General features: G+C 38.1%; 1 protein-coding gene and 1 pseudogene across 1 annotated transcript; one reads left to right on the forward strand and one right to left on the reverse strand.

The window, feature by feature from the left end:
* Positions 1-1,148: 1,148 nt before the first annotated feature.
* Positions 1,149-25,408, reverse strand: LOC120589739 (myosin-1). The gene is made up of 39 exons (XM_039847357.1): positions 25,317-25,408; positions 23,658-23,901; positions 23,420-23,563; positions 23,154-23,310; positions 22,013-22,040; positions 21,126-21,240; positions 20,942-21,034; positions 20,741-20,804; positions 20,016-20,114; positions 19,820-19,923; positions 19,530-19,668; positions 19,198-19,316; positions 18,966-19,115; positions 16,922-17,092; positions 16,486-16,795; positions 16,321-16,391; positions 15,107-15,194; positions 14,907-15,024; positions 14,484-14,607; positions 14,259-14,395; positions 13,905-14,160; positions 11,478-11,720; positions 11,211-11,387; positions 10,987-11,132; positions 10,816-10,906; positions 10,342-10,731; positions 9,668-9,794; positions 7,884-8,002; positions 7,533-7,729; positions 6,103-6,286; positions 5,662-5,827; positions 5,455-5,579; positions 4,740-5,048; positions 4,450-4,653; positions 3,986-4,111; positions 3,725-3,895; positions 3,355-3,459; positions 3,139-3,234; positions 1,149-1,332 (listed from the first exon to the last, which is right to left on the reverse strand). Exons 2-39 carry the CDS (start codon positions 23,859-23,861, stop codon positions 1,180-1,182), a joined length of 5,820 nt encoding a protein of 1,939 aa, XP_039703291.1. The 5' UTR covers positions 23,862-23,901; positions 25,317-25,408; the 3' UTR covers positions 1,149-1,179.
* On the forward strand, positions 8,838-8,953 carry LOC120590024 (uncharacterized; annotated as a pseudogene).
* Positions 25,409-27,958: the final 2,550 nt, after the last annotated feature.

Consider the following 27,958-nt stretch of genomic DNA (forward strand, 5'->3'; position numbering starts at 1 on the left):
ATGATCAATGGAAAATAAGCGAAGGTACATAACAACCTAGAGGGACTCTTCCCCAGGACCTGAAGTCCATGGGTGTGTAGCTGAATAATTTAACTTACTGGATAGTAAAATTAAAAACATTTAATTTTGTACTGTTTCTCTTAAATAGGTTGTGTACTGTTCTTGTAAGATCTTTGTTATCGGCCTATTAGACAAGATACTTGCTATTTTACTTGCTCCTTGTCTGTTAAAAAATGAGATACTCTCAGTACATGTAAATCTGTAGCAGTAATACTACTACCTTATACATTCTAATCATGATGATATTTGCCACAGTACTTTAGAAAGGCACAATGTAGCAACTTAAAGATAAAATAATGAGAGCGAGAAGCTGACTTTTTAAAAATACTAATTGGCTTTCTATTGCTATCAGAAGTATGAGGAGGAAGCCTTGTAAAAGGTGCAGAAGAGAGAATAAATACTGAAAACATATTCATTCTTAACCCTGTTTACCATTCTAATGTAATAGCAAGGAGGAGGCTCAGTAAAATGAACAACTAAACATCTGTGGGTAACAAAAAACTAAAAATCTCTTATATTTTAAAAGGGCCAGAAAATCTATAGAACATATTTCCCTCTCAAGGGATCCTAATCCTAATTTAATAATTCACATCATTATGGTGAAGAGTTTGCATTTTAAATGCTTTAGAGGGTCTAATCTAAATTCTTTACTTTTTCTTTTATTTTATGTTAGTAATTAGTGTTTTACTGTATTTTTACTCAGTCTTGGGATTGAGACTAACTTCATTAACTGAAATCTGCTTTTACGATAACTAGCTGATGTTTTGCCGAGTGAGGTTTACTAAATACTCTATGTTCTGTATGCTTAAGATCTGCCCGGAGGCTACATCTGTCCGGCACAGGGGCAGGTATGGTTTAGAGCACTTACTAACTGGGATTGGCCTGGCTGTTTCTCTCACCTTTTATTTCTGGTGACTAAATCCTTCACCATAAGATATAAGCAAAATGGTTGCTTCTTTATTTGATGCATGAAAAGGTAAACTGACACAGTGGAATAAAAAAGAGACAAGTTCTTTGCAAATAAATTTTTTATCTGCAAAAACTTTAAGTACAAAACAGAGTGACAAAGAACTTCACATTTTGCGCATCTCTTTGGTCACCTCTCATCATTAGAATGAATCACTCTTCACTTATGATTTTTGTGTGAACCTCACGGCTCTTCACTCGCAGCTTGTTGACTTGGGACTCAGCGATGTCAGCCCGCTCCTCGGCCTCCTCCAGCTCATGCTGGAGCTTGCGGAACCTGGAGAGGTTGACGTTGGATTGTTCCTCCTGAGAATGAATGGAAATGTATTTAGGAGTGAATAAAGTTCAGAATTTCTAGTTTCTTAGGTCAATGGGTGTTGAATTTGCTTTTTACTTAAAAATGATTCACTCTAGTAAAACCTTTGTAAAAAAAAAATCAAAAAAACAGAGAAATGCTCTTGAACTTTTTTTTTTGTATTAACTCTTCTCATGCATCTTGAACTCATGGATAACAAGGAGGTACAGGTAACATTTGTCTCTAAGGTGTTCTAAAAGTTCTCCTTTTGGAACTTCTAAACATCTTAGAGCTACTCCTAATATGCCAGCTTTCCAGTCTCTCTTTTTTTTTTTTCCAGAATCCTGAGAATGGAACTAGACCTTTTAAAAATGCAGATATGCGATCTGTATTATACCAAATTAATAGCCTTAATCATAAATTATTGCCACTTGAGTATAAATTATTGCTGCTTAGGGCAGTTTAGAAATTAAAGAAGAAGCTGATTGTTTCCTAAAATAGTCTGAGTGGTCTTTGCTTATGTTTGAATATATAGCAGTGAATTTGAGAAGGCTAGTTCTGGTTTAGTCTCTTTTTTAAAAGGCTCGTCTAGAACCATCCAAAATATGGCATTCAAATTAAGCACATTAATAAAACTTAGAATCATTAAATAATAGTTCACAAAAAACCTCAGATCTTTCCTATACAAATAAAGTAGGAGGTAGAGAAAGGTTAACTAAGTCTCTCTCTCTCTCTTTCTCTCTCTCTCTCTCTCTCTCTCTCTCTCTCTCTTTCTCTTTTTCTCTTTCTCTCCTCTCTCAGACCTTAGAGGTTAGGGGAAAAATAAAAACATAAAAGAACATAAGAACTAATTTGTAATATGTAGGTATGTATATCTATATTTCCATACTTAAGAAATTGATGTTACTTTATTATTATTTTAGATGTATTGCAGATTGGGGGAATGAGATAAGGTGGAATGCTAAGAATCCATAGTTTGAACATAACTGAGAACTTCTGAATTCCAGACTTAATATTTCACTGCTTACTTGACACCTTGTGTATATAATGGTATTTCAAACAATGTTTCAAAAACAGAATTTCTGTTTTCTTCTTGCCCTGCAAATCTGTTTCTCCCTTAGTTCCCTGCTTTAGTAATTAATACGCCATCCACCTGGTTACTCAAACCATAACTTTATAAATTTCTACTTCTATCTCCATTCCTCTCTATACGCTCCTATACCTGGTTACTCAAACCATAACTTTATAAATTTCTACTTTCTATCTCCATTCCTTTCTATACGCTCCACTACTATCCTAATTCAAGCCATGGGACCACCTGAAAAGCCTCTTAAAATGTTTTGCTGTACCTATGTCATCTGACAATCATTCTCCACATACTAGCCAGAATACTCTTTTTAAAAAATATTAACTAGGGCAAGAGTAACCCAATTTAAAACCCTCCTGTGTCTTTCCAGTGTCTCATTGTACTTAGTATAAAATCCAGACTTCCTATAATAGCCAAGAAGACTCTGTGATCCTCCTCCTGCTTAGCTCTTCAGTCTCATGTCTACTACAATCTCTCTTGTCCTTCTGCTTCTTGAACCAGACTCTTTTCTGCTCAGACGCTTTGCATTTGCTCTTCCCCATCCCTACAACCTTTTCCCCTGGCCTATCAAGTGGTTTGTTTCTTCTCATTCTTCAGAACTTCATTGAACCATTTTCCTTTAATCTTTCCTCATTTTACCCCTCTTTTCTTTCATTCCTTTCACCAAGTTGGCTTGGACATATCTGAGAACTGGAGGCTGCCCAATCACCCCAAGGAATTCTGAACTCACCGCTTCCTCAGCTTGTCTCTTGTAAGCTTTCACCTTTGCTTGCAGTTTATCCACCAGATCCTGGAGCCTTAGTACATTCTTGCGGTCTTCCTCAGTCTGAAATAATATTTTAGAGTGGGTTTCTTGAGAGTACAGATATCATTATATTTTGTTGTACATTTGGTTTTCAGTCCCTTGCAGACTGGGGTGAAAATCTAGACAGGCCATTTTCCTTACTTGGTAAGTGAGTTCCTTTACTCTTCTCTCATGTTTTCGTAGACCCTTGACAGTTTCAACATTTCGCTTCTGTTCACTTTCAACTTCTGCTTCAAGTTCACGTACCTGCAAGAAGATGGGCATTTTAAAGACATTTACTATTATCCATTCACTTAATGGATTTCTGCCTTTCAAATGACCTATAGTATTTAATTTATTCTGCTTTATGTGTATTTTTGATGCCGTTGTCTAACAACCTCCCTTATAAGCTCGTAGGCAGCAAAGACTATCTCTTATCTCTGTATGCCCCACATCATCTAGCAGTGCTAGGTATTCAAAATCATGTGTTAGACTGGAATGAGAAGAGATATATGCTCATCAGAAGACCCACCCTGGCCTCCAGTTTCTGGATCTGCTTCTTCCCGCCCTTCAGGGCCAGCTGCTCAGCCTCATCCAGACGGTGCTGCAGGTCCTTCACAGTCTGTTCCAGGTTCTTCTTCATCCGCTCCAGGTGGGCGCTGGTGTCCTGCTCTTTCTTCAGCTCCTCAGCCATCATGGCCGCCTAATTAGCAGTAAAATAAAATCCATTGAGGAAGCTGAGATAGCACATCAAAATTCAAATTTGACCACCACTGCATTGCCCTGTGCTCACGTCAGTGATGGCCTTCTTGGCTTTCTCTTCTGCATTGCGAGCTTCCTGGACAATGTCCTCCATTTCTCCCTGGATTTGGGAAATGTCTGTCTCCAGCTTCTTCTTGGTGTTGATCAGACTGGTGTTCTGGTTAAAATAGCAAATATAGAAATGTTAAGTACATGAGAGCAAAATTAGGATGCTCAATGCACTAAAGAAATCACAAACTAGTTAATTAAATTTACTAATTAGTATCCTTCCTTGTTCCAAAAATTATCTGAGTTAACAACATTATTTTAAAAGACAATCAAGTGTGGATATAATAGTTCAGATAAAGAAAATTATTGTTAATTCCAAAATAGTGAATGCTTTAAACTTTATCCTCCATGAAACACGATGAATAAATTTTTAGACAGTGTTAAGATATGAGTAAGGATTATATTTTCCTTCCTCTGTATTTTTCACTATTCTCTTATTCTACTCACCTGGGTGTGGAGGAGTTGGACACGCTCACTGGCATCCAGAAGCTCCTGTTCTGCTATTTTCCTGCTCCTCTCCGTCTGTTCCAGAGTGGCCCTCAGCTCCTCAATCTCAGCCTGCAGCAGGTTGGCTCTGCGTTCCACCATGGCCAGCTGCTCCTTCAGGTCCTCTTGGCTCCTGAGAGCATCATCCAGGTGGATCTGAGTGTCCTGTGGAATGAATGATCCTTGAGACATCTCGTTCTCAGGGCTGCAGTCACCCAACTGCCCTGGGACCATCTCTTGAGCCCATTTACCTTGAGAATGCCTTGGGTGTTTCTGTAGTTCCTCAGGGCCTCAGCAGCCATGCGGTTGGCGTGGTTCAGCTGGATTTCCATTTCATTCAGATCTCCCTCCATCTTCTTCTTGAGCCTGATGGCATCATTCCTGCTCCTGATCTCAGCATCCAGCGTGCTCTGCATCGACTCCACGACTCTAACGTGGTTTCTCTTCAACTGGTCAATTTCCTCATCCTTTTCAGCAATTTTCCTGTCAATTTCAGACTTGACTTGGTTCAGCTCCAGCTGGATGCGCAGGATCTTTCCCTCTTCATGTTCAAGAGATGCCTTAATGACAGCAAGAGTGTAGCATTAGCAGGGAATGGAAGTATGTAGTATTCTAGAAATAGGAATTACTTCCTACTTTCGTGCTGCCATAAATAACACATCTTTATTCCACTATTATAGAAATTTCTACAATGTGTTATTGTTGGTTTTATATGCTTCTATCTCCCCAGGTAGATGTGCCCCTGAAGCTGTGAAGGGTCCTTAATTTATTCATCTTTGCTTTCTCAGTGTTTAGTACAGTCTTGACATCACTTATGTTAGTTGTATGCATGGTTAATTCTTCATTCCCATACTTAGTACACAGAGCAAATATTATTTTTCTTTTCTTTTAATTTGCCAGTACTTGCATGCAGTATACCCTTAATTTCTCTCACAATTGTTTTAGAGTGTACAATAAAATGTTTACCTCTGCCTCCTCTAAAGCAGCTTGAAGTTCACACTTTTCTTGTTCCACTTGTTTCTTTATTTTCTCCAGTTCATGGATACGTTTTCCTCCTTCTGCAATCTGCTCAGTGAGATCAGAAATCTCCTCTGTTGACAAACAATAATGTAAAAATTTGTTCAGTGAGGGAAAACATTTTTTAAACTCTTTTGTTAAAGAAAATGTACTCACGTTGCAAATTCTTATTTTCCCGCTTCAAGGTTTCAAGTTGGTCTAAGGATTCCTCATAAGCATTCTTGATCTTGAACAGCTCTGTGCTGAGGGAGCGGGACTCCTTCTGGGAAGCCTCAAGTTCGGCGTGGGTTTCTTCATACTTCTGTTTCCATTCAGCCAGGACCTGAGGGGCAAGAAATGGTCAAGAAATTTAATGGAGAAAGTTTGATGGTATGAAACCATTTGTTCTGGCAACTCTCAAACAGAATTGAGATGATCTGGGAATAAAAAATAATTATGAATAAGAAGAATAGAAACCACAGGAACCTCCTACCCCAGCTACTCATGGAGCAGGAGCTACTGAGAACAGCCTTCGGATGATTCAAATAAGGCACACTGAAGGTAGCAGGCTATCTTAATTGTATGTTGGAGGCTGAGGTAAAAACACGTGCAGAATACCTTATCAAAGTTCCTTTGCTTTTTGTCCAGGGCCGCGCAGGCAGCATTCGTTCTCTCCACATCAATCATGAGGTCCTCCACTTCATTCTGGAGCCGCTGCTTGGTCTTCTCAAGGGAGGCACATTTGGCATTCACGGCTTCTACATGCTCCTCTGCATCCTGCAGACGCTGGGCCAGTTTCTTCCTGAAAAGTGAAACAAGGACGACAGAAGTGTATGGCTGTTAACAGAAATGATTGTTTCAAAGTGGGTACAAGAGAGTGATTTCCACAGTCAGACTCCTGAAATACTTTGTCTTTCAAGCTTGTATTGTAGGTCCAGTGCTATATTAACTTATTCTGACTCTCTTACCAACCAAATACTGAAAACGACTCAAATTTCAATATTGCTGTACTTTGTAGTCTGGCTTTAAGACCATGATCAGCCCAAGTCAACATTTTAGTCTTTAAGGTGACTGGTTTATGTCTCCTTTACAGAATATTAATATCTATCTTGAATTATTATTATTTATGTCTTGTCTCCATTGAATTTTGATCTCCAGAGGGTAGAATCTATTTTGCTAATCTTTGTTTTCTTGTAGGCTGTCACACATGTTAAATACTCAAATGTTATATCAATTGAATTAAAATAAAATATACTTGAATTTGTCTAATTATATTTCTTATTTTCCTAGCTTTTCATTAATTCTTCAATAAGAAGCTTTCCTAAATCAATATAAATTTTGCTCTGAGTGTTCCACTCAATCTCTTCCACCAAAACATTGTAATTCCAACTATGTGGTTGTTGTATAGTAGCCATAGAATAAATGACTAGATCTCTCTTTAAACTTTCAGTTGAATAAGTAGATCCCTTCCTGTCCAGATTTCCCCTCTTACAGTCAAGTCTTGAACGTTTTATTGCATTGAATATTTAGTCCTTTATGAAACATTTTTCTTTATTATTACAGAATTTTATGTCTACGTTTTAGTCTTTAACAATATATTTTCTGCTTTTTTTCAACATAGCCATATTTTCACATCTCAGAAGGAGGAACTGTGCTTTAAAGCATGATTATTTTTCTCTAATATACTTATCACTTTGAACCAATATTTTTATTATTTGATGAGAGAGAAGAGGCATAGGAGAATATGATCATATCTTATTCTATCTGCACTTGCATAGAGAGAATGATGTGAAAAATTCTCCCTTTTAAAAATAATTATTCAGCTCCCTCTTGCCTTATGTCCTTTCTCTTTCCACTGCCTAGCTTAATTTCTTTCCTTAGACAACCTAGAGTATTTGTTTTTCTTGCTTAGGTTTATGTTCCTGTATTTTTCCCCTAGTTTTTTATTTGTTTTGGGAGCAATGGGTATTTGCCCTTTTAGTAATTATAGCAGAGGTACTTTGATTATTAACACAGATATTTCCATTTTAACTAAGTCTAGAACATACTTGGCCTCCTCTAGCTCCTCTGTGCGCTGGATGGCGTCTGTCTCATATTTGGTCCTCCACTGGGCGACCTCGCTATTGGCCTTGGACATTGCCCTCTGCAGCTCGGCTTTGCCTTCCTGCTCCTCCTCATACTGTTCCCGCAGCAGGTCACAGTCGTGGCGGGCAGACTGCAGAGCGTGGGCCAAAGCACTCTTGGCCTGAGAACATAGAGATTGGTGACTTAATTTTGTCTCTTGAAAGTGATATTTAGTCCCTACGGTCCTATAGACCACCAGAAGAAAATCTGTAGCTGCAAGCAAAACACAAATAACCCCCCAAACAAGGATAATGACAACAACAAGTAAGGCTCACCTTTATTTCCTCTTCAAGCTGCCTTTTCAGTTCCTCAATCTGTTGTGTGAATGCTTGTTTGCCCCTTGAGAGCTGAGAAACTAATGAGTCCTTTTCATCTAGCTGGCGTGAATATTCACCTATATAAAGACCAAGATCCAGAAAACACAACCTTACTTTGGAAAGTGAAGCTCTAAATTAAAAAACTGGAGCAGAAAAAGGAGGAGAGCACGGGTTACAACAAACCACCAACATCCACTTTACCCTGATGAGAAAATGTAAAAATGAGACATATGGAAAACTTTAGGCGAATTACATGCTTATGAACAACACAAAAGATTTTGGGAGATATTTAAGATTATTTGACCACAATATAAATTAATGAAGAAATGTGTGAAAAGTAATGTAAATCAAACCAACAAAACATCCCAGTGCTTTTTGTCTAAGGCAATATTGTCATATTAGTTTACTTTCCATTGAAAATTGATTGAAACAAAGAATTTATTCTGTGGAAAACAGGAGATTTTGAACAATCTTCTCTGTAAGTAGAAATGATGTTCAAAAGAAAGTCCTAGAAGCAACTTTATATTAAGAAACTATCAAGTATCCTTCCACCCACAGGTTGAGTTGGTTTATGGATAACTAATCAGTTCTGAAACTAAATGGCAGTTAAATTTATCTTCAAATCTTTAATCACCATAATTCATAAAATACACTCTATTGTGTTAAAAATAGAGAGAAGACTTTTAGAGCTAGTTTTTGAACTGGTTACCTGGACACCTTATCTCTAACATTTAATAAGAATAATAACTTTCACTTTTTTCCATACCACTAAGTTATTGGGAATAAACATGTATTGAGGAAGTGAAATTACAAAGAGCATTTGGGGACCTGGTTCCATAGTGTAGCATTTAGCACATCTGCTTTACACACAGAAGGTCCTGGGTTTGTGCCCCAGTGGAGCCATGGTCCATGGTCTACGGCCATGCCACCCTGAACAAGCCCGATGTCTGATCTCGGAAGCTAAGCAGCGTAGGGCCTGGTTAGTACTTGGATGGGAGACCACCTAGGAAGTCCAGGTGTTGTAGGCATAAATAATAAAAAACAAACAAACAAAAACAAGGAGCATTTTGATTCTTTGAGAATACAATTTTTCTTTTTCATAAAGTGTGCTTAACACCTATGTAACTATAATAAAAACCCTACTTTGAGCTTTCTTCTAGAAAGAACAATATTTGAACAAATATGAAAAAGTGGTTCTCCAACACTTTGATCTGCCTATTACTTTAATAGTCCAGATGACTCATAAACTAATTTCTATTGTGTTACCTCTCTCTCTTGGGGAGGTAGAACTGTGGTAGAAAGTTGGACAAGTGATAGGGGGAGTAAATGCAGAGACTCTCCAATTTGGAGTAAATATTCTTGGACCAATGATTTCACCACTACTATAATTGGTCATCTTTAAAATGGGGAAAACATTACACAAACTAATGAGGATAAAGTAATAAATAACTCTTGGCACTTTGAAAAGTGAAAATAAATAAATAAAAAGTGAAAATAAAAAATAAATTGATAACTTTTTGATTAAAGTGAAATCTGCTTTAAAATGTTTAAAAACCTTGGATCTCTTCATTACAAAAACAAAACCAAGCAAAACAAAAGAATGTAGTCCCTGCCAGTGGTCAATAATGTGTTTGTATGAGTGGGTGCCTCCTGGGAAGATACGTGATCTCAAGAAACTGAATGCAGTTTTTTAGCAAATTGAGCATCCAAGGTAAATTTGTCATTCAAGGTCAATGGCCCACCTGATTCCGTCTGCAGGCGTGCTCTTTGAGCCGTCAGGTCATTGATCAGCCGCTGCTGCTCTTCTTCCTTCGACTTAAGCTCACTCAGTTGATCTTCTAGAGTGCGGCACATCTTTTCAAGGTTTCCCTGCATTCACAAAATGGTAGAAGCCATCTCAAGCACATATTTCAACCATAGAAATTTTCAATAATCCTAAGTAGTCCAAAGGAGCTGTGGTACTCATTTATTTTGAGAATAAACTGCCTTTACGAACAAAAACAACTGAAGTGTTGAGATAGAAAGAGTAACAAGTACATAGTTGAAATATGCTGCCACTAAATCGCTTTGTGAATATCTTCACTAAATTAGCTTATCTGTGATATGAGAATAATGATACTTGATTCAGTTTATGAGAATGTTTTGAGGAGCAGATTATGTATTTGTGCTTAAGAGAAAAACAAAAGGGGCTAGTCAAGGTAAGGTGTTTTAAAATCTCAGAATGTATTTTTTTATTTGAAAGAGCTTAAGTTTTCACTATGCATATTCTTTGAGTATGGCTCTTCTTCCGGAAAGAGTGAGCACTTTGTCTCCCTCCGACCAGTCTCTTGCCAGTTACTGATTCTTGGAAGGCTTGCTCACACCTGTTTTACACCTGTTTACATAAATCTCTTTAAGACTTAAACCACGACTATACCTTGGCTTTGGAGACAGTCTCCATGTTACTAGCAAGGTCATCGATCTCCATCTTCATCTCACTCTTCTCCTTCTCCAGCTTCTGCTTGACCCTCTGCAGGTTGTCTATCTGCTCCCCGAGCTCAGCCACACTGTCCGCGTGCTTCTTCCTCAGGGTGGCCGCAGTGGCTTCATGCTGCAGGGTGGCCTCCTCCAGATCCCTGCGCATTTTCTGGAACTCGGCCTCCCTCTTCTTGTTCATCTCGATCTGGGCTGAAGTTGCCCCACCAGCTTCTTCCAGCCGCTCGCTGATCTCCTCCAGTTCCCGAGAGAGGTCAGAGCGTTGCTTCTCTGCTTTGGCCCGAGAGGCCCGCTCTGCCTCGATTTCCTCCTCCAGCTCCTCAATGCGGGCCTGGGAACGACATCAACATTCATGTGAATTCATGGCAGTTTTGATTCTTGTAATGTCCAGAAAAGGTGGAGGTCATGTACTTACCTGTAACTCCTTGATCTTCTTCTGCAGTTGCATCCCAAGGGCCTGTTCATCTTCAATCTTGCTTTGCAGATTGCTCATTTCAAACTCTTTCCTGTTAGAAAAGCAATTTATGTCAGTCACAGAAATATTAATAGTAATTTTCCCCATCTAACCTTTGTTCTTGCCACTTACTTTTTAAGCTTTTCATCAAGTTGCTGTTTGTCATTTTCTACATCCATTGTAGATTCTTGAGCCAATTTTAGGTCTCCCTCCAGTTTCCTCTTTGCTCTCTCTAGATCCATTCGAATTTTCTTTTCTTGTTCCAGAGACCCTTCAAGCTAATTGAAAGTAAAATTTGTTAAACACTGAAAATATATTAAAAATATCTTTTAAATGGTTATTAAAAATGCCCTTACATCATCCACTTGCTGCTCTAACTTGATCTTTGCTTTGGTCAGGGTGTTGACTTTGTCTTCTTCTGCCTGTAGGTCATCCAGGGTCTGCTGGTGGGCCTCTTGGAGGGCCTTCTTCTCCTTGGTCAGCTTAGCTATGGTTTCATCCAGGCCTGCCATCTCTTCTGTGAGGTTTTTCACCTAGAAAGTCAAGAAAGAGATTGTTTCTACTATAAAGCAGCTTAGTGGATGCTAAAACCTTTAAATAGTGGAGGAAAATATGATTCATACCTTATTTTCTGTGGCGTGTTTCTCCTTTTCAACTTTGGCCAGTGTCAGCTCAAGGTCATCAATGTCTTTCTTGAGCTCTGAACATTCATCCTCCAGTTTCCTCTTCTTGGCTGTCAGCTCAGCATTGATCTCTTCCTCATCTTCAGCTCTCTCAGTCACTTCTTTGATTTTGGCCTCCAGCTGGATTTTGGTTTTAATCAGCTGGTCACATCTTTCCTCTGCATCAGCTAAGCTATCTGCTTCCTGAGAAGGGACAATAAACACTTTTATAGTTAAATTCTCTGTTCATTTTCAGATTTTACTAATATTTTGAAACCAAACAAGTAAATGATATTTTAAGCCTTAATTTTTATTAGCTTTCTATCATTTAGGAAGTATTTATTGGATATTTACAGCACTGAAGATGAAAAAAATTTAAGTAATGGTTTCTGGTGAAATTATGATACAATTATATTTCTAATCATGGGGTTCAGGACACACTACCTCAAAATATAGCACTTTGGCATACTGAAAATCTTAAGCTGAAGGAGCTTGAGAAAAACGGCAGAAGCAGGAAGTTCACTTTGACATCTGCTCCTCACCCTTCTTCCCTGAAACAAATCATAAAACTCTCATGTGAATGGTACCCTCTCTGTACCAGGAGGAAAGAAGATACTCATCACCAGAGATGGGGAATTTAGGGCTGAGAAGGCTGTATAAACAAACCTTGTTCAACTAACTCTATCTTCCTAGTTACTTCTTCACCATGAACTACCCCTAACCTATACCCCCTTCTCTTGTCAATTCTTCACAAATTTATTGTTTCTTTGTCTAAAAGATATAAAAGCTTCCTGCTCTTGTCACTTCTTCAGGTCTTCATTTTCTTGTGAATGACCCAATGTATATGTAAAAATTCAGTAAAATTTGTATGCTTTTCTCCTGTTAATCTATCTTTGTCCTTAAATTTCAGACCCAGCCAGAGACCCTAAGAAGGTTGAGGAAGACTTTTTTCTCCCCTAGATGGTATGGTGACCTATATTTAATGTGTTGGTATATAATTTCAGATCAGTCAGTTTTCTTTATTTAATATTTATTTTCAGAAAATTTTAGTATATGAAAAAGAAATAAAATTGTTGGGTATCTATCAAGTGGCTAAGAAGAAGGGGTAATATCAGGAAAACAACTTAAAAAGATAGCATGTCTTACAGTGACAGAATAGCTGAGAATGAAAAGGTGTACCTGGGAGAAGTAAGGGAAACTGAACATATTAAAAGGTGGAACTTAGAGAAGTAGCAAGTATGTTTCTCTGTTTGAAGTCTGTTTGAACATATTAAAAGGTGGAACTTAGAGAAGTAGCAAGCATGTTTCTCATGAGAAGAGATAGAAGTTGGACTATAATCTTTATGAGAGTAGAGACCATGTCTCTTGCTCAAAGTTTTATCCCTACTGCTTGGAATGTCATCAAATATTTCTTAAATGTATATTTGATAGAATAATGTTGAAAAGAGGCCATTCTATACTCAAAGGAGAGCATATTGGATCAAGCTTAGATATCCTCTACAATTATTCTTTAATCCTTGAAAGTATGAGGGACCTCTCCTCAATTTGGAAAACTGTGATCTATGTAAACTGCAAGGAGAGTCACAGTGCCAACCTAGGTATTTATAGTTCATCTTTCTTTACCTTTTCTAGTTATGTGTTTAAAACCAACAGGCCCAATGAGACTGATGTAGAGTCCCTTCTGAATTCAGAAAACTAGAGGGTAACCTATAATATTTCTGTTGTTGATTTCAGTGGTAGCTACTGAAATTCTCATGTCATTTGGGTCACAAAAAATGGGTTAGACTGTGATGTTTGATAAAATATTTTTTCCCAAGCCTCTGGATATTTATTGGGACATCAGAATAAGAACATCAACCCAACCTCTCATGTTTTGCATAAAATTGACACTATTTATAGAAAGTATTGCTATTATCCTTGCAATGATCCTAGTCTTTCAAGTACTAGAGAGTTTCAAAAGTTAGAGTTGAGAGGGAAGTTGCCAGGGGACCAGAGATATAAAAATTTAGAATATACATTTTCATCACAAAGTCTCCTCCCTCTTAATTGTTAATATTGTTCTTTCTTCACTGCCCTTATTTGTATTTTTTTAGTAGGGAAAATTTTAGGGAGAACAGGTCATCTTATTTCTTGCCCATATTCTGCTAGGAGAAACAATAGGGGGAAAGGAAAAACACTTTTATTTTTCTCTTTTCAATAGCAAGGAATCCTATCACGGTGCTTTTTAGTAATGTTGTATATAAAATTTTATAGACATTCTAAGGAGTTGTGAATTAGGAAAGACTGACAATAAATCCCTTAGTAAGGTGGAATTGGACTTTACAGTTTCAGCAATTGCTGAACTGAAATTTTAGCATGAGATTACAAGAAATGGGTTCTGACACTCACGGCTTGAACCTGGAGTTGTAGATCGTTTTTCTCTTGCATCAGAGTTACCATTTTCTCTTCGAGTTCTTTCCTTTTTGCCTCTGATTTAGCCAGATCTTCTTTGGCCTTCTCAAATTCTTCCTTCATGTTGGCCATCTCCTTTTCTGTCTCTGCACTCTTGAGGAGAGGCTTGATCTTGAAATATAGCTTCATCCAAGGCCAGTGCTTCACATTCATGAAGGCACGGACATTGTACTGGATGCAGAAGATGGACTCTCTGTGATAGGAACAGAAATTTTCAAAGTCAGATTATAATAGGAATCAGAATAAGAAAGCATAAGCTAATGGGATTTAGTCAGGTATTGTTATTAATACCTTCTTTCCACCATCTTCTGGTACTCTACTCTCGCCAAGAACCCTCTGCACCTGGCCTGGGTTCTGGTAATCAACTGGGCCAGCTTGTCATCTCGCATCTCCTCTAGGAGTCCCAGAAGACCGGCTTTGAAAAAGACCTGAGCATAGGCAGAGTTGCAGATCAGAAACTTTACCTAAACTTCAAAGGGACATGGATAGCATCAGATAGGCTTTAGAGACTATTACCTTGGTGTGACCAAATTTATACTGAGTGTGGTCAACGTCAATGGACCCAAGGAGCTTCTCAGAAGCCTTCTTGCTATCAATGAATTGTCCTTCAGGGATAGCACTGGCATTTAACACCTTATATCTGTTTAAGTCAAACAAATAAGTGATATAACTGTTGTCTTCAACAAAGAATCTTCCTGCCTTATTACAGAAACAACATAGTTGTTGGGTAGTCTAACAAACATAAAGAAATCATATCTATCTCTTTATCTATTCTCTATGTATTCAAAGTGTGTTGAACTTTTGGTATGTCAACACAGAGTCTGCTAAATTTGTTTCTCTTCTCTTCAATTTTAATAGAAGGTGTAAAGGATTCTTTCATTGAAAAATTAAATAAGAAAAATCTCTTAAAATAATTCACAATGAGAAAGTCTGTCTGACCTCTGTTTGAAGTCTGCATAAAGAATTCTGCTTGGGAATCCCTTTCTGCAGATGCGGATGCCTTCCAGCACACCATTACACCTCAGCTGGTGCAGGACAAGTTCATGCTCCATGGCCCCTAAAAAGAAGAGTACATATGACTCATTTCATGGTCTAAAGCAAACACACTGGAGCTTGTCGGCATATGAAAAATGTCTTACCGGGAGTTTTGGTTTCATTGGGGATGATGCAGCGTACAAAGTGAGGATGAGTGCTCCTCAAGTTGGTCATCAGTTTATTTAAATTCTCCTGTAGAGCCATATGAATATTTGGTTTAAAAGTGTACTATTTCATACATTCACATTTACAGACATAATTCTTGTGATCCATGACATTTGTTCAATTCTAATGAATAGTATCCAGATGTGAATTTGCAAAGAGTTACCTCTGGAATTTCCACATTCCCAAAATAGCCATCTATTTCCTGTTTCTGTGCATTATATACATATTTTTTATTAGACATTGAAAAGGTTGTTCACTGCTGTTGAATTTGATAGCGTATGTTGTAAATTTAATGTGACATTCTAAACATATGGAAATACTCCACCCACACTCTTTTGCTTAGATATGTAGTCTGGTTTTATAAATAATTCAGTATCTTCCTACAAATCTCCATTTCTTTCTCTATCTAACTTTCAATTGTATCCGCTTTCCTATCATATGCTTATTCCTTATTATAGTTAGAGATCTGTGTCCTCCTTCCAGTTCCAAGTAGCCTTTTAATGCCTCATTCTGGGAATTGGCAGAAAACTGACAGCCATATTACCAAGTGTAAGATGTTTTCCAAAGAAATCCTGGTTTTTCAGAATAATTAGAGCTTTAGTTATTCCAGATGGGATTGTCAAAAGAAAAGTAAAATTTCCTTAAAGAGCTATTTCTTATCACATCTGGCTACTTATTCTTTTAGCTCAGCTTCCAATTCTTACCACTATTCTATTTTCAACTTTCGAAATCTACTCATTTCAGTTCTATGCCAATATACACCTAAATACCTACATTATTTGGAGGCTCCCAGAAGCTCAAGGAAGTCTCATGTTTTGTTTAATCCTATTCCAATAGAACCTTTTAAGTGTCAAAGACCTCATTTTCTGGCCCCCAAATTGAAATTTCCCAAACCCCAAATTGAAATTTCCCATCTGATATTGACTTCTGCAATTCACTCTCATCCCTACTGAGGCCTGTGTCTCCTATATTATGCTGAGTATCTCTTACAAACTACCACAAGCCTCCCTGAGACTCCGTTCTACATTGCCTGCTGACCTATCTCCTTGAGTCACATCCAGTTCTAGAATCCTTGCAAGATTACTCTCCCTTCTCCACACAGTAAAGTAAAACTTAATTTCCTAAATCTACTTAGAGAAAATGAAGTTTGTACCCTGAAGAGAGCAGACACAGTCTGGAAGGAAGAACCCTTCTTCTTGCCACCTTTCTTTCCACCACCAGACTCTAAAGAAATCAGAGAAAGCACAAGAAATCAGTACAGGATTTCTCTGTTTGCGTTCTATACATTAAGTAAAAATTTAATTCTATTGAGAATTACCTGCTTCAGCAGCTGCTGCCCCAGAGAAGAGGTAAGCTAGAGTTTTCAATGAAGACTTCTGGTACAGCCCAACCACAGTCTCGTTCAAGGGGTCCTTGTTCTTGTCAAGCCAGCCAGCAATGTTGTAGTCCACAGTGCCTGCGTAGTGCACCAGCGAGAAGTGGGCCTCAGCCTTGCCTTTGGCAGGCTTGGGCTTCTGGAAGTTGGCAGACTTTCCAAGATGTTGTTCATACAGCTTGTTCTTGAAGGAGGTGTCTGTGGCCTTGGGGAACATGCACTCCTCTTCCAGGATGGAGAAGATGCCCATAGGCTAACAGTGGACCACATACAAAGTTATAATTCTATTTAAACATTTGTCTCTGTATAAAGAATTAAAATAAGATGCAATGAATAATCCAATTGTCACAAAACGTGGTTAGTGAAATGCAAAACAGACCTTCTCAATGAGCTCGATGCAGGCAGCCAGGTCCATCCCGAAGTCAATGAACTCCCACTCGATGCCTTCCTTCTTGTACTCCTCCTGCTCCAGCACGAACATGTGGTGGTTGAAAAACTGTTGCAGTTTCTCGTTGGTGAAGTTGATGCACAGCTGTTCAAAGCTATTAAACTAAAATAAGTAGAAAATACAAGTTAACATTCAGTTTATAATAAAATCTTCTCTTCAATAAGGGCTTTTCTTAGGTGGCTAGCCTAACTGCCCTCTTACGATGTTATGGCTTCATTTTGCCTGTAGCAAGATTCTCTTTTCCTCCAGTCTTTTCTTGCTGCTGTGAGTTAGGAAGTGTCACCACACCTGTTAGAAATCTCTCTTAAACAGGAATAAACAGGCTCTGAGAGATGCTTCCTTATGCAATAAAACAATTATTTGTTTTTTATAATATCGATTTTTGTTGATCAGAGGTTTCTTAGTAATTTATCTCTTTATGATTGTGTTGTATAACTAGCTAAGGTTGATTAATATGAACTATTGTGGTCTTTATGTTGTTATTACTAATAGGAATAAAAATTCACCAACTAACATTTGTTGAATATTTACTATCTGCAAAACACTGTGCTAAGTGCATTTTATAAATTATTGCATTTAATCATCACAGCCACCTTTTTAAGGTGGTACTGTTTGCCCATTTCATGGATGAGAAACCATGATTAGAGAGGTTAAGTAACCTGTGCAAAATCCTGCTAGTAGGGGCTCCGATGTTTTGATACCAGAGCCAATGTTTGTAACTGGTCTTAGAACTTGATGAGATCTGCTCTGCTTTACTATTCAGGACAGCTAGATGTAAACACAATTGGAAATGCTCTTGTCAAAGAACAGTGTCACCATACGCGGAAATCAAAGGGATTCTACCACACTGATGAGCTTTGTAAACATTATGCTAAGTGAAAGAAACCATCATAAAGGACCATGTATTGCATGATTCCATTTGTATAAAATGTCCAGAATAAGCAACTCTATAGAGACAGAAAGCAGGTGTGTGGTTGTCAAGGGCTGGGGGAAGGAAAGCGAGAAATGACTTAAAGAGGATGGGATTTGTTGTTGGAGTGATGAAATGTTTTAAAATAGATAGTTGCACATATCTGTGGATATACTAAAAACCATCAAACCAAGTACTACTTTCAATATGTAAATTTTATGATATATGAATTATATCTCAATAAATCCGTTATTAAAAAACTCGAAGAGATTGAAGTATACACTGTCGTTAGTTTTTTTATTTGAAAAACTGTGAATTACTATTCTTGTCCTGCTTGGTGCCAGACTATTTCCTTCATCCCATGTGGGCTTGGGAATTTCTGGAAATTACCTTGTCCCTAAAACTCAGAAAGATTCCTCCAGTGTCTATCAGTCCACTCATAGAAACAGGTGTAGAAATGCAACTTGTGCATCAGGGATATCTGTGATACTGCTGTCAGGTAGAGGACTTTGGTTTCCTTGCTTCCTAAGCTATCTTCCTTAGGCAGATAGACTTGAGTTTCTTTACAATACCATTTCCATTTTCCATCTTCTTAATTTTTTTAATTTTTAAAAACTTATTAAAATTTTTATTTATTTATCATTTCCATCCTCTTTAAATCTTTTTTTTTTAATTTGTTATTGTTTTCCCTACTGTTATCTTAGCTATCATTGTTGCTCTCATCACCTTCTTAATCATTTACTGAATACTAACAACGTGCTTGGGGTCTGTGCTTAGGGCTTGAAATTCAGAAATCTTGTAACTGGCAGAATGATCTCAGAAGTGAGTGTGTTATGGGTGCTTGGTGATTTACCCATAGGTCCTAGTTGAATTTGCCCTGAATGGTGAGATACCATTCCCATTACTTAAGTTACATAGGTAGGAATTGAAAGAGTGGAATTTGAGTCCAGATCTGTCTCATTCCAAAGTTCATGTAGTACAATTATTTTTCATAGACCTTTTCCAATATTGATTGCAGCAGCAAACTTTGTAAACTTTCCTGCTATAAAAGTTCTGTTAACTCACGTCAAAGATCTCAAAGCCAGCGATATCCAAAACCCCGATGAAGTACTGCCTGGGCTGCTTGGTGTCCAGCTGCTGGTTGATGCGAGTGACCATCCACAGGAACATCTTCTCATAGACGGCTTTGGCCAGGGCACCCACTGAATTGTACACCTTCAAAGACATGGTGACAACTGTTGGAGTTATTAAAGACACGTTGTGAAGGCCTAGGATGTGTGTGAGTTAGTGTACTTACCTGCTGCACAGTCTGGCCTTTGGTGACATACTCATTGCCGACCTTGACCCTGGGGTAGCAGAGAGCTTTGAGCAGGTCAGCAGAGTTCAGATTCTGGAGGTAGGCTGCCTTGTCAGCAACTGTAGAGACACAATTCAGGTACCCAACATGACCTACTGCTTACTCCACAATTCATAGGGACAGAGTCCTTAGTGAATCACTTTATAGAAAGTCTGTATGGGTATAAAGTTGTGTCTGTCTGTCAGAAGCTTAGCTGTAAAGGAGACATGAGTTTGGAATGGGCTTTCCCCCCTAAATCCTCTTATTAAACACAGATGGAGCTTTATTGGTACCTTCAGTGCCATCTGGCTCAGCTTGCTCCTCACGCTGCTTTTGTTTGAATTTCATGTTCCCATAATGCATTACTGCCCCTGTGAGCTTATAGATGGACACTCTTTCATCAGAAGTGAAGCCCAGGATCTCAATGGCACTCTACCAAGAGAGAGGAGAGGATAAAATTAAGGCAGAGGCACTAATTTATTTAGGAAAATTTACCCCATATGCTTAACTACACACCTATAGCAGGTTGTTATTGTCATTCTCATACATAATGGACTTTTAAAAAATTGCATGTGTAACTTACATCTGTGGCTATCAACTCTTCTTGATCATCAATGCTGGGGACTGAGATCTCCCCTTGACTGACGAAGGCATAGTCATATGGATTGGTGGTGATCAGGAGCATTTCTGAGTACACAGAGTTCAGGGGATATGTATTACATTAGAAGATGTTAATAAAATGATTAACTTCTAGCTTATAAGTTTAAGGTCTTTCTTACCAATTAGATCTGGCTTCTTGTTAGACATGATCTGATAAAAGATATGGTAGCTTCTTTCTGCCTTTAGCTGGAAGGTAACTCTAGACTTCTCCAGAAGATCTGCAATGGAAAGTAGCCATCGGATTAGGGGGGAAATTATAAAGTTCCTGGAATGATTTTGGCACTTAGGGTAATAAGCTATATCTCATTGGTCCCTTGAGATTTCAGCTGAACGTTCCCATGAGGTGCCACATATTACCTCTCTACAATGGCAGTGGCTCTTACCATTTCCAGAAATAAACTAAAGCATTCTGACCCATATTCATTTCTCGTATAAAAGATCCTTGACCTTTGGAATATAACTGATTCTTGATAACCCCTTCCTCCCCAGAGTCTCTTCTCACTTTTTAGTAGAAAACAACATTTATCAAGGCTCAGACTAGGAAGTAACCACATATACGCAACCCATAGGCAACTCATTTACCCCTAGTGTTAGTTTTTTCTTAGAAACATTTGAAATTCATCGTGAGGCCAAACAGCTCCTGGCAGCTCCTACAGAATTATTGGCTCATGCCTGACATGGATAAAGCACCCCGTGGACTGTGGATAAGACTGGCATTAACCATGGGCACGTTTGGCAGCAGACTGGTGTTTCACAGGCTCCAGGCTCGGCAGGAGCTGCAAAATGTTCCTCCAAACCATCATTTGTCATTCTTGGATTCTATTTAGGAGGTCCTGTTACTCACATGTTTCGATATCAGCAGATGCCAGTTTTCCTGTGGTACCAAAGTGGATCCTGATGAATTTACCCTTGCAAGTAAAAAAGATGATGTTATTATATACAAAACCTGAAGCACACAAGAAAGATGAGATTGGAATAATAATTCAGACATGCTTTCCCTGGCATTTAAGAGCTGAGAAAACCCTCCCGTGACCAAGAGACTTACAAAGCGAGAGGAGTTGTCATTCCTCACGGTCTTGGCGTTGCCAAAGGCCTCCAGTAGGGGGTTGGCACTGATGATCTGATCTTCCAGAGTCCCCTGCAAAGGCAAGAGCAGTCCTCATATCTGGAGTTCCAGACTTCCTGAGAGCCCTGACAGTCTTGATTCTGACTCTGGCCATCTGACTCACCTGCATTTTGCCAGAGGTAGTTTCCTCCTTCTTCTTCTCCCCAGTGACTGCAATTGTTGCAAAGTACTGGATGACACGCTTGGTGTTCACAGTCTTCCCTGCACCAGATTCTCCACTGTCAAACAGTGATCGAACATATGTGAGAAATTAAGCTTTGTGAGAAATGAAACTATCTACACCATCAGCATTTACTACTTTTGCATCTATTTTTATATGTCTGTCAGAGTCTACTAGATCATTCTCTTCAGCCTACGTATAGCTCATCTTACTTCTATTGCTTAGCACTGACAAGAAGTAGAGAAATTCATTCACTGTTTATGTAATACACATTTCTTCTGCACTTAAAATAGCCAGGCTCTCTTCTAGGTGCTGAGACCTGGGCCCGAGGGACCCAAAAAGCAGCCGCTCAACAACTAGGCAGTAAATGAAACAATTAGAAAAAAACTCTATGAACCAATGTGAGTGTTCTTCATTTTACTTAGACTAAAGACATGGCCCAAATTAAGTCTTTGAAGGAATAGGCATTCTTTAAGTAGGCCTTAAAAACGAAACACTGGTAACATACCTAAACTGCTCAACCTTCGGATGGTTGTATGGTGCTCACTGACCTGTATTGGATTCTGGCCATGTCCAGAGAAGGGATTTTACATTGCTTACTCCCAGGTAAGTCCTGTGAAACTTACAAGACTGGACTAGCAAGTGAGTACTTTGCAGTATTATTTTACATTCCGATGCATTCTAAACCTTGTAATAAGTGAAAACAATATCTGGTTTCAGGCCGATCATGCCATTGCTTTAGTATACGGGCATTAACTAATTTCTTCTTTTGGTTTGTCCTTTTCTATTGAGAGTAAAATACTCATAAGGCTCAGAATAATGATACATACGTGATTAGGATAGACTGATTCTCCCGATCTAGAAGAAAAACCGTGGACAGTCAGCATATATACCAGTTACACAAACAAAACTTTGTACAGGAAAACACTTAGGATATTGAATGTAAGTACCATTTACAATGGACTTTTTCAATATAGTATTGTAAAGTTATATATGTTATTATTCTTACGTTTCTTAAATTCGGGAAGAGAAACATAAAACATCATCATATCTTAAATTCCTTAAGCCCCCACAGAAAGTGTGTTCTGGTTTAAAATAAAAAGCAGTTCTTGCCAAAGGCAGACACAGTCCCTAGTTGTCATCTGCAGATTTCAGTGTCATTCTGTTTGCTGATTAATGCATATAACTGAAAAATGCATAATATGCTAAGGGTTTGGACTATAGTTTAATAGATTAAAATAGAATTAATCAAACCATGATTGAGATTTACTTTCTAATGGATCAATTGGCCATGTATGCACGTGCATGCACACACGCACATACACACACACACATACACACACACACACACACACGCCTGTGTCTCATAGCCACAAACCGCAACCCTAACTCTGATCAGTCTTTCCAAAATGTATGACATTGGGTCAAAGAAAGATTAGTTGGAAAGGGTACTTTGATCAGAATAAAATCCCTTTAAAGGGGAAAAATAACAACTTTTGTTTATATGCCTGTAGCCCTCAAACACCATCTTCGTTCAGAGGGAGCATATCATATCTGAAATGAGCTCTGATGACTTCAATGAGATAACAGTACTTCTAAAATATCTAATTCATAATCAATAAGAAACTTAGACATGAAAATGATTGAACACATTTTTCATTTCTATTCAGAAAATGTGATTCAATTGTTACTTAATCTTACTCCTGTTACTTAACATATATAAAACAAATCATGTTTTTTCAAGCAGGGAGACTGAAAAAGCTTCATAGGGATGGAGCAGTAGCATGGCCTGATAAAATCCCGGAAGTAGCATCAGTAGAAGTGAGTTTTAGTCTCTGCTTGGACAGCATGTACCTCTGTGTTTTAGCCACCTCTTCTATATAAGTAGGTGGTTGGATTAGATTATTTGTAAAGGTCTTTTTAGCTTTAACATTTTGTAGTTAGAGGTGGTAAGACAGTTGAGCCACTCACCAGTCAGCATGAACTGATAGGCATTGTCAGAGATGGAGAAGATGTGGGGCGGAGCCTCTTGGCGCTTCTTGCCTCTGTAGGCTGTCACCACCTCGGAGTTGTACACCGGCAGCCACTTGTAGGGGTTGACGGTGACACAGAACAGGCCTGAGTAGGTCTGCACCAAAAAGAAAAAAATACATTATTTTATGAGAACCTTCATAATCTACTACTTTTCAAAAATGTTAACTGCCTGCATGAGTGGAAGGCAATGAGAATGCACTCACGTAGATCATCCAGGCTGCATAGCGCTCTTTGAGGTTGTATAGCACAGCGGGCTCATGCAGGTGAGTCATCATGGCCATGTCCTCGATCTTGTCATATTTGGGAGGGTTCATGGGGAAGACTTGATCATCTTTAACTGTAACAGTCTGTCAAATCAAATAAGAAAGGCCAGATTAAAAAATGTCAGCTCACCTAACCCAAAATGGGGCACATTCTAATCATCTCCAGATGTTTACTTACAGCTCCGGCTTCTGTCTTGGCTGTCACTTTCCCCCCTTCCTTGCTTTGCAGTGTTGCTTTCACAAAGGACTCTTTCGGATCCGCCACAAAGACAGATGTCTTGGCATCAAAGGGCCTATTCTGGGCCTCAATGCGCTCCTTCTCAGACTTTCGGAGATAAGGAGCAGCCTCCCCAAAAATTGCCATTTCCTGGTCTGAACTCATGGCTGCAAGTTATTGATGGCAGCCCAGTCGAAGACTCTGCCTGGCAGAAAAAGAAAAGGTGGTATAGAAATTCGAAAACTGGACTGTTAGATTCACGTTAAAAAAAAATTCTTTATTCACTGACCATTTGAGTGCTCAGCATTACATTGTTTGTGACCATCTCCCTGGTTTGGCTAGAGGTGAAATGTCAGTCTCCATGTTCTATGACAGTGCTGACAGACACTTAATGGTGCATTTGGAAAGAGACTTGTTTCTGGCTCACCTACTGTATGATATTGTAGCCGCTTTCTGAGTGCCATTCGTTATGCATATTAATCTTTATAAGCTGCCTATTATTGGCTTATACAGAACACAATGCTAAGATGACGGCAAGGTGTTCTCTATCTCATCTTCCAATTGGATTATAAGCACCTTGCAGGCAGGGAGTACTTTTCCTTCCCTCTGTGGCATCCTTCACATCTCTTAGAACACATGCTGGATACCGCGAATGGCTCAAAGCTGGCTTTGTGAATTAAAAAGACAAGTGAAATATGTTTCTAAAATTCTAGGAACTCTTTTGTATGTGGTGAAAATCTTTTCATTATAGATTTGCATTTTCAAAGACTACCTAATAAAGGAAAATGAAAATGTGAGGAGCTTTGTTTTTTATCGTTTTGTTAAAATGTATTCTATTATTTATCAGTTTCTCATGTTTCTGTATTATAATTTTGACAAACTCGGCTTCTTCACCTGTCTTTACTATTTCTTAAAGACTGAATATAAAATATCATTACCTATACTTTCTTGCCTTACTACTAATATAAAAATTTCACAAAAATTTTCTTTTCAAGATTTCTTTCTTGTCACTTTAACATTTATTAATCTTGTCAATAATGATCATATTATAAAATGATAATCTATTTTATAATAATAAAGATATCTTTTCCAGGAAAATTCAAGGCACTTGGGCAAGCTTTCTCACATTTTCCCATTCAAACTATAGTGATTGAGATAACACAACTAAAATCCTTTGTTTTGCTGAAAATGCTCACATTTTCATATTATATTTTTAAAAATTTTCATTTTACAGATTGTGAAACAACATGCACATTTAAGCCACTTTTCCAAGACAAGGATTCAATCTATTTCGACAGCATCTGAAGGTTTTCTATACTATATAGTTTTGTGTAAAAGCTATAGTATAGGAAATTTACATTTTCTCTATAAATGAAGAATAACACTGAAATGTTGTATTGCATTTTGTGATTCTATTATTTAAAAGAAAAACTGCAATTTTAGAAATTGAAAAGATTATGTATAAAACTCCTAAAGACTCTGAGAAAGCATTTCCCTATATAGCAAAGGGTATAAATAGAAACATGATCAGCCATGAAATTGAAATGCTGAGCACTCTTCAAACCATTGCAGAAGATTTTTTGCACCCTGAGAGGAATCAGAAAAAAATCCATGTCTTACCTTAGAAACACAACCTTGAAGTGGGTCTGAACTGTAAGAAAAAACAAATGTCTTCTGAATTAAATTCTAACAGTTCCCAATAATAGCATGTGTAATTCTTAACTGAGAACCAGGAAATGACTGGGAACACTAAAACATCTAATTAAAATTGCTCCAGAGCAAATTGGTGCTTCACTGGAAGGGCTGCCAAGAGCAATGGGAGCCAGGATGTGTGGCGTGCCTGCGGGCAGACAGACATCTCTTACTGTCTGTCCTGCAAACAGAGCCCTGTCCTCACACACACTTACCTTGAAGCGTTATGAGGAAAGACAAGTCATACTCATTCCAAGGGTACTTTTATAGGATCAAATATGGAAAACACGTAGCCTCCTCCTCTTTCTCAAAACATATTTGGCAAAACATGTTTTTGGCAATGAATGTCTCCAAGCATAATTCCCCTCATATTAAAGATGTTTGGATATAATTAGAAGCATTTCCTCTCACATTGGGTTAAGTACGTGAATCAATCTCCTATAAATAATTTGAGTTGTTGGCAATCTGAAAATGATCTGCCTTTGGAATAATATAAGGTGTTTCAAAGGCACTTCTGTTCTGAAATCCCTGCACTTTGTTGCCTGCTGCTCTTCTGTTTCACTGAGTCGCCTGCGTGAAGGCTTGTCAACTGTCCACACAGTCGCAAATATTATACTAAGGAAGGAAGTTTCTGCTCTTTACCAGAGAGTTATAAAAAGATTGTTAATTCCTCCCAAAGACGCATGACTTTTTTTTCCAATTTATTGAGCTTTTTCAAGAATGCTTGGAAATTTAATTTTAAAATTTGCTTCATGAAGAGCTGCCAAAGATAGCTTCTTTTGTTTTCTCTGGTCAGTTGCCTCTGATTTATTGTCACATCATACCCCTCCCACATCAGACTTGCTCCAAATACTGGATTGCTTCACTGAGCCGAGATGGCCTGCTTCTCTCTCTCTCTCTCTCTCGCTCTCTCTTTCTCTTAAATGCAAGTCACTTGTGAAATTCTGTTTCCTCTATGAAACTCAGCTTAGGAAAATATTAGAAAATAGGGCATTTCTTGACATAAGAACGCAGCAACTATGACTTCTTTTCCATCAGCTATCTGTGGTATATATTTCACATTTTGCTTATAGACGGTACCTGAACATTGTTTTCTATTCTAATTTTTAATTTTAAAAAATTTGTTTTATTGTCTCTGTAGCCTTGCGTCCCTCTATGTCCACATTGTCTGTCTGGAACTGACACCAAATTTGCTTAACATACCTTGTTTTGCAACCATTTTTGTATTATTGTACTGCCTTATGAAAGCAGATGTCTGGAGATACTGGTTGTAATGGTCACACGATTTTATTATAGTGAGGGACCATCTAATCCATATTCCTCGTTTTACTAATAAAGTGACTGAGATGCAAAGAATAGAAGAAAATCTTCACAAATCACACAGTAATCTAGATCCTGGTCACTTGATTTGTAGTCCAGTGTGCTTGCTGGTAACACTCTTCTACCTAGAGTGGATTAAAGCCATCAGAAAGGGTCTTACAGGAGACGGTCTTCTGAGAGGGGCTTCCCCAACCACCTCTTAATCCGCTTTGTTACTGCAGGTATAACATTTTATTTTTTTTACATGTCTGTTTTCCTTATCAGGAATCTGGAAAATGTGGGCAATAATTCTCAGTAAAAGAAGACACTTAAATAATACTCTCGATAGGATTCGATGGGAATTTTAAAACAGCCTTTTGACCTCTGGACAGATTTTTCAAGAAGCAGAAAGTAAGACATCGTTTTTGGTCATTACTGCCAAGTTATGAGGTACATAAGCATTTACAGGTGATGTGGAAACAAACTGAAAGAGGGGCCAATGCTGTGAGAATGGCGACTCCACACACTAAGGCCAGTGTGACAGCATGAATCTTAATTACCTGTTGAACTGCTTTTATACATCTAATTTAAGTTATTGACTCACAGTGCCATTTAAATCAATGTACCCTTTTTTTCTATTCACATAGATAGTTACCCTTTAGCTTTTCCTTTATGCTGTCCAGGAAGGTTTTTGGCTATGCATCTCAACTGAATCCAGTTTTTAAATTGTTGATCCTTTAGGAAAACTTCTCTGAGTAATTCAGATTGCTACCATATCTGATTTTTGCACCAAACTCACACTCATCATTATGTGTGTTGAATATACATTTAAATAATCTATTTTGAGATGCATATTTTATTGATTCTTTTAACCTTTTATTCTGTCTCTTTACATAATTATACAGGAGGCTATAAAGTCTGGAAACATAGGCTAATAAACAGCTTATTGACATTATATTATAATATATAGAATAATATTCTCTTTGTCTCCAGACTTTATAACTTTTGTAGGGCAAAGTGTCACATCTCACTCTTGATGTCATACCTATTACCCAGTTCACATACTGTGAATATACAGTATTTTGGTATTAATGATGAGAACTTTCATGTGCTAATAATAATACCTTGGATTTGTATTCTTGATACCAATTATTAAGCAAGGAGAATTAATAATGCTTCGGTTCATTCTGAATCTTCTATGTGAGAATATAGCTAGTGCCATCCTTTGCATAGACCTGGAATATTAGGTTCATGTTAAAGGAAGCAGGAGC

The sequence above is a fragment of the Pteropus medius genome, unplaced genomic scaffold, assembly GCF_902729225.1.
Source record: "Pteropus medius unplaced genomic scaffold, Ma_sr-lr_union100, whole genome shotgun sequence".
Taxonomy (NCBI): domain Eukaryota; kingdom Metazoa; phylum Chordata; class Mammalia; order Chiroptera; family Pteropodidae; genus Pteropus; species Pteropus medius.

What these genes read in the sequence shown, in the direction of transcription:
- LOC120589739 (XM_039847357.1), bottom strand. Translation starts at nt 23,861, where the DNA reads ATGAGTTCAGACCAGGAAATGGCAATTTTTGGGGAGGCTGCTCCTTAT. An exon ending in ATAAATTTGGTCACACCAAG is followed by an intron (nt 14,396 to 14,483) that starts GTAATAGTCTCT and finishes GCCTATGCTCAG; the next exon opens with GTCTTTTTCAAAGCCGGTCT. An exon ending in TCCAGAAACTGGAGGCCAGG is followed by an intron (nt 3,460 to 3,724) that starts GTGGGTCTTCTG and finishes ATCTTCTTGCAG; the next exon opens with GTACGTGAACTTGAAGCAGA.